General features: G+C 61.3%; 2 protein-coding genes across 2 annotated transcripts in view; both read right to left on the bottom strand.

Annotated features, from left to right (window-relative positions):
* Positions 1-1,508, bottom strand: part of FAM71E2 (family with sequence similarity 71 member E2) — a 5,309-nt gene extending 3,801 nt beyond the window's left edge. The window contains exons 1-3 of the mRNA XM_032388900.1: positions 1,359-1,508; positions 1,004-1,158; positions 196-454 (exon numbers count right to left, since the gene is read on the bottom strand). Coding sequence (XP_032244791.1) covers positions 196-454; positions 1,004-1,158; positions 1,359-1,508 — 564 coding nt within the window. The remainder of the gene's footprint in view (positions 1-195; positions 455-1,003; positions 1,159-1,358) is intronic.
* A 2,152-nt stretch (positions 1,509-3,660) lies between these two features.
* On the bottom strand, positions 3,661-6,005 carry IL11 (interleukin 11). Its single transcript, XM_032388899.1, is given in 6 exon segments — positions 3,661-3,887; positions 3,889-3,945; positions 4,670-4,831; positions 4,957-5,043; positions 5,215-5,387; positions 5,822-6,005. Coding segments are annotated over 6 exon segments (777 nt in total). The 3' UTR covers positions 3,661-3,773.
* Positions 6,006-6,517: the final 512 nt, after the last annotated feature.

Here is a 6,517-nt window from a genome sequence, read left to right as displayed (position 1 = left end):
CCCCCTCCTCCCTCAGTCCCAGGAGTCCAGGCCCCCAGCCCCTCCTCCCTCAGACCCAGGAGTCTAACCCCCAGCCCCTCCTCTGTCATCCAGGCCCCCAGCCTCATTTCTTGGGATTCTGGATTTAGGCTGTTTGTCTTGGCTCTGAAATCTAAAACCATAGTTGCCCCTGGGGGCTGTGTGGGCGGTGCCCACCTGGAGGCGCCAGGTGGAGGCCGGAGGTACCACACGGGCCAGGTCCATGGTGGGTGTATTCAGAGTCCTGGGGGCCCAGGTTGTGGCAGGCTCATGGAGCAGGTTGATGAGACGGATCCAGCGGTCAAACAGGAAGCCAGCCTCGTTATCAGGGGCGTCCAGCTCCAGGTAGTAGTAACGGCCTGTGACCAGGCGCAGCTTAAGGCGCCAGGCAGACAAGTCATGCACGTAGAGGTGGGCCAGGTCCAGCGGGAGCATCCTGGGGGGTGGGGGCAGGAAGGAGATGGAGATGGTAGAGCAGGAGATGGGACAGGGCGGGGGCAGATGGGGCGGATGGAGGCACCTGGTGAGGATGAGGTGGGAGCACTCCCTGGGGCAGATGGGGGGGATGGAGGCACCTGGTGAGGATGAGGTTCCTGGGGCAGACGGGGGGGGGGGGGGGAGGCACCTGATGAGGATGAGGTTGGGCACTCCCTGGGGCAGGTGGGGGGGATGGAGGCACCTGGTGAGGATGAGGTTCCTGGGGCAGATGGGGGGGTGGAGGCACCTGGTGAGGATGAGGTGGGAGCACTCCCTGGGGCAGATGGGGGGATGGAGGCACCTGGTGAGGATGAGGTTGGGCACTCCCTGGGGCAGATGGGGGGGATGGAGGCACCTGGTGAGGATGAGGTTCCTGGGGCAGACGGGGGGGGGGGGGGGAGGCACCTGATGAGGATGAGGTTGGGCACTCCCTGGGGCAGGTGGGGGGGATGGAGGCACCTGGTGAGGATGAGGTTCCTGGGGCAGATTGCAGGGGGGATGGAGGCACCTGGTGAGGACAAGGTTGGAGCACTCCTTGCCCTCTCCGGGCTGAGCGATCAGCAGGATGTCTGGGAATACCAGGCCTGGCAGGGAGGCAGCCACACCCATGGTCAGACGGTTGGTTCTGTGGTGCATGTACACGGGGGCCCCTCGATTGGTCACCTGGGGGGCCAGGGAGAGGGGCTGGAACCACTCCTTCTCCTGTGCTCCTCTGGCACCCCCAGCCCAAGCCCCCTGCCACCGGAGCCCCACCCACCCCCACCCCCACTGCCTCATACCTGCCTGGGTTCAAGTCCCCCAGCCCAGGGAGTTCCAATCCCCTCCTGCCCCTCTCCACCCCCAGGGTACAGGAAGCTGGGGACCTGGACAAAGTTACTCTCGAACATGGGCAGCGGGCGGAGGGGCAGGTACTCGCCCTTCTGGAGGGTCTTCTGCAGCTCGCCCAGAGTGGGGACCCATTTTGAGGGTCCCTGGAGTGGCTCCATGTGCCTGATATTCTGAAACCGGTTCATGGCGGCTGGAGAAAAGGTGAGTCACCACGGACACACAGTCAGGGAGCCGGGCACCTGGGCCCATGGCCTGCCCGGTGTCCCTCAGCCCACCCGTACTGGCCCTTTGGGCTTCACAGGTGCGGGAGCTCAGCGGTTCCAGAGGGTGGAGCTTCCCCAGGGCTTGGCCATGGCCCTGAAGGGGGGGGGGTGGTCAGCCCTGGCCTGGGGGAGGAGCCTTCCGGTGGGGGAGCTTTGTGACCTCATCAGACACGTGTAGGACTCTTTCTGGGAACTCTCTAGGGGGCACGGATGGGCTCCCTTCCCCAAGATGTGGCCTAGAGTCTTGAGGGCTGAAGTCTGTGAATCAGAAGCCCCCAATCCAGACCCAAACTAGTGAAAACACTGGACCCTTGGGGGGGCGCAGGTGGGGGGGGGTGCTGTCTTGGATATTGTAAACGGATAATTAACCAAGAGTTTCTGACTCTTAAGAAGGGAGACCTGAGTACAGCCCCAGCTCACCACTGACCTTCCTCTGGACCTTGAGTAAGACTCATACCCCCACTGGGCCTCAGTTTCCCCATATGTAACCTATTTGTGTCTGTGGCAACAACTGCTGAACATGGGTTCTAAAGAGAAGGACGTGCGCTTTGGAATGAGCCAGACCTCTGGCAGAATCACAGTTGTCTCTCCCTAGCCATGTGACCCTAAACAACAACCCCCCCCCCACATCTCCTCCCCTCGCCTGTAAAGTGGGGCATAATGGCGCATTCAGGGGATCGTGTAAGTAAAACCCCACACTTAAGGCACGGTCCAGAGCAGGGACTCAGTGAGCCGTGATTCTTAACTCCTTCTGAGGGTTTATTGGGGGAGAAGGTGTTGACTGGTATTCTTCCATTCTAAAAAGTGTTTATTATTTTTTTAAATGTGTCATGCAAAATACATGGTCATTGTAGAAATTCTGGATAATACAGACAAGCACAGATTTTTAAAAAAAGTCACTCATAACTCTACCCCACCTTCCACCCTGAGGGGACCATTGTCAACATTTTGGTGCATTTTCTTCTATGACTTATTATTATTATTAAAGATTTTATTTATTAGAGAGAGAGAGAGAGCATGAGAACTGGGTGAAGAGCAGAGGGAGAAGCAGACTCCCTGCTGAGCTGGGGGCCCGATGCGGGGCTCGATCCTGGGACTTCGGGATCATGACCTGAGCCAAAGGCTGAGCCACCCAGGCGTCCCTATTATTATTTTTAAAGTAAGCTCTATGCCCAGTGTATGGCTGGAACTCATGACCCCGAGATCAAGAGTCACATGCTTTACTGACTGAGCCAGCCAGATGCCCCATGTTCTAGGACTTTTAAAAACATCTGTCCATCCATCCATCCATCCATCCATCCAAACACAAAATGGGAATCATGCAGTGGTCAGTAGCCTGCTTTCTCTATGTCTTAAAGCAGCCTCCGTCTCATCCCCTCGGCATGGCTGATGGTATTCCATCACATGGATGGGTGTAATTTATTAAACCATCCCTCACCGTTGGACATCTAGGTGGTTTCTGATCTGCTGTTGTGAACATCACCATAACGAACATCAAACTTGTAGCTTTGTCACATGCAAGTATTGTAGCGCATAGGATGGCCTTCTGGAACCTTCCTTTAATTTATTGAGTGCCTACAAAGTACAGGCTCAGACCCTGCCCCTCAGCACTCAGGGTCCCTGGGGGACCAACAATCTCCTCTCTGCTGTCCTGCCCACTAAGGGTCCCTGCCTCTCTCTGCTCCAGGGACCCCGGCGACCAGCCCCCAACCCTCAGCACTCAGAGAAATCGCCTCTAAGTGGATGTGTATGACAAATTTAATTCCCCTTTCTCCATCTTACAAAGGTTTCTCACATTTTTGTACAAAAACCCAGGCCTCCTTTCCCTCCCCACCCCAACCCAAAAAGTAATTGTTTAATAAATAATATATGCTCCTGCCCAGGCCCAGAGGGCTAGGGGACAGGGAAAACCTGTGGCCAGACTTCTTAAGTGATTCAAGAATCTAGAACTCCAGTTCCCTGCCCCTTTGGTCCCCAAGTCCACCTGCCTCCCACCCGCCCCCTTAAATAAATAAGTATAAATAAGGCACAGATACCCCCCCACTCTGCCCAGGTCTCCTGGAGGGACCGTCTCGAATTAGGGGGAGAGAAGGAGGGGGTGTTTTCCTGCTGCTGTGCCCCTAGTCCCAAAATAAATAAATAAATAAGATGTGGCATCGAAGGACGTTGGTGGTTCCGGGTGGCGGGTCACAGCCGAGTCTTCAGCAGCAGCAAGCCCCGCACGGCCCAGTCAAGGGTCAGGTGCAGCCCCCCAAGAATGGCGTGGGCTGCCCTGATGCCTCCCCAGGCAGAGGCCGGGGGGGGCCAGCGGGGGAGCTGGTGGGTCTGGGGGTGCTTGGGGTAAGGCCAGGCGGGACATCTGTTGGGAGAGGACAGAGGGTTAGCAATAGGTCAGGGGTGCAGTGGGGGTCCCAGGAAGGGGTCTGAATGGGAGGTTGGGGAGTCCAGGCTGCATGCTTCTGGAGTGTCTCTGGCCTGTGGGGTAGGGTTTCTGGGTGGGCAGTTCTCAGCATGTTGGGTTCAGAAAATGAAGACTGGGACCAAAAGGTGGGGGTGTCAGAGCTGGAATTCCAGGGCCCAGTCCAGGGGATTGGGGGAGAGGTCTATAGAATCAGGACTGGGATCCTGGTGCTAGGTGAGGGCTGGGGGCTGCGGGCTCAGTCTGGGGTCGGGTCCAAGATCTCGGGGCTGGGGTCTTAGATGTGGGGTCTCTTCGATCCAAGCTCAGGGACTCATGGGTGAGGGCTGGGCTCTCAGAATGGGGAGCTGGAATTTGAGGTCCAGGGTCTTTGCGGTCAGGCCCAGGAAGTGGTATCTGAGGTTTTCTGATCTCAGGGTGCTGGGTCTAGGATTTTAGCAGTCAGGGTTTGGGGGTAGTAAGGGCTCACGACCAGCATCTGAGGTCTTAGGGACTCAGAGCTCAAGGTCTGAGACCTCAAGGTCTAGGTTCTGAGGTCTGGAGATGGCAGGGTCTGGGGGGGTCTCGGGGCCACAGGGTTTGGGACACAGAGGAGGGTCTCAGAGGGTCCTGGGGTCTCGGGTTTCAAGTCTAGGTGTCAGGTCTGGGGGCTGGAGTGTCCTACCAGGAGCTGCAGCCGGCGAAGCAGGCGGTCCAGCCGGGCCTGCAGGGCACCCAGCTCCGGCTCCAGGGTCCGCAGGGAAGGGCCCCCGGCCCGGCGCAGCCACTGCACATGGCGCAGGTAGGATAACAGGTCCGCTCGCAGCCGTGTCAGCACACCTGGGAGCTAGGACACAGGGCATGGGGGGCATCAGGGAACACCTGCCACCTGCCTGCTCTGGCCCCCAATCCCCCGCACCCCCTCCATGCCCAGATCTCACCTTTGCCCCTGTCCCTTTCCCCTTCCCTTACTTGTAGGGCTCCCAGCGCCCCTGCACTCATGGCCAGGGTGGGAAGAGAGTCCAGGTTGTGGTCTCCGTCGGCTGGAAATTTGTCTCTCTGTGGGGGCAAAGAAGCCTTGAGGGGAACCCTGCCCAGCTCCAAGGGTCCCTCCATCCTCCAGACAGGCCCCAAACTCCTCCCTCCCCCCCGTTTCTGCCACCGTGGTAGCCCAGAAGCCCTCCCCACTCCTGGTCCTGGTCCCAGCCCATCCCCTCCAGGCTCTCCTACCAGCTGCGCCGCAAGCTGCCGAGTGTCCGCCAGGAGGGAGCGGGTCAGGAGGACGGCGCTGTCCAGCTCAGCCCGAGGGTCTGGGGAGGCCCGCGGGGGGCCAGGAGGTGGCCCCGGGGCAGCAGCTCTATCTGGCCACAGGCTCAGGGCGACCAGGACCAGGCAGCAAACACCTGGGGGCGGGAGGAAGCAGAGAGCTCAGACCGGACTGGTGGGTCTGAGGGAGGAGGGACTGGGGGGTCTTGAGTCCCAGGGTGGAGCGCCCAGGGCAGGTCGCAGGGCCGGGGCGGGCTTCCCTCTCCCTCTCCGGCTCTGGCTGCCCCGCCCGTCGGAGCAGACGCGGCCCGGGGCGGGTAGACGGGCCGGGCGTCTCCCGTCCGCCCCCGGACGCCGGAATCTGGGCCCCGGGGCGGGGCATGAGGGGGGAGGCACAGGCCAGAACCTGCCCCCTCCCCGGGCCTCGGGAGCCCGAGCCGGACTGAGAGCAGAGGAAGGAGACCAGGACAGAAACCCGGGGGCCCAGACCCCTCCCCAGGGGGACATCCCCACCCCCTAGTGGACCGCGGAAGGCCGGGCCGTGGTGCCGGGGATGCCCCCCGGAGCACACCTGGGCGGAGAGAGGCAGAGGCGCGGGCGCAGCCGGGCCGCGGGAGGCGGAGGGAGACCCGGCGGCGGCGCACGGCTCGGGGGCTCCGGCCCGCTGGCTCCCCGGCAGCCCATCCCCCAGCTGCCCCGCCCACCCCCGCTCCCGCCAGCCAATCAGCGCCCCCCGGGCCGCCCCGCTCCCGCATCACACCCCCAGCCCGCCCCCCGGCCCTCCCCGGCCGCTGTCTGTCCGTCGGTCCGCATCTGTCTGGTTCTCCCGTTCCTGTCTGCACCACTGTCTCTCTTTCTCTCTTCCCCCTGGCTGGGGTCGGTGTTCTGGACTTGCGCTCACCTCCTGGGCGGGGGGGGGGGGGGGGGGGGGGCTCTCTGCCTCAGTTTCCCTCCCGGAACCTCTCTGTCGGGATGCCTGGGCGTCTGCGTCCCTCGGTCCCCGCTGACTCCCTGAGGGTCCCCGGCCGTTGGGGGTCACCTCCCGGCATCTGTCTCTCTCTCCGTCTGTCTGGGGGTCTCCATCTCTCTCGCGCTGCCCTGTGCGTCTCTCCGCGTCTCAGCTTCGTCCTCCCGTCTCTCTCTGCCCGTCTCTTCTCTGGGCCTCCTGCTTTCTCGGAATCTCCTTTCCTCTCCGTCTCTGCCTCCCCATGGCTCCCTCACTCTCCTCTGTCTCTTTCTGTCCCATTCCGCTGAGCCTGTCTGCTCC

Source organism: Phoca vitulina, unplaced genomic scaffold (genome assembly GCF_004348235.1).
Source record: "Phoca vitulina isolate PV1807 unplaced genomic scaffold, GSC_HSeal_1.0 scaffold52, whole genome shotgun sequence".
Taxonomy (NCBI): Eukaryota; Metazoa; Chordata; class Mammalia; order Carnivora; family Phocidae; genus Phoca; species Phoca vitulina.
Note: the sequence above shows the minus strand (reverse complement) of the source record. Positions and strands in the feature narration are given on the sequence as shown.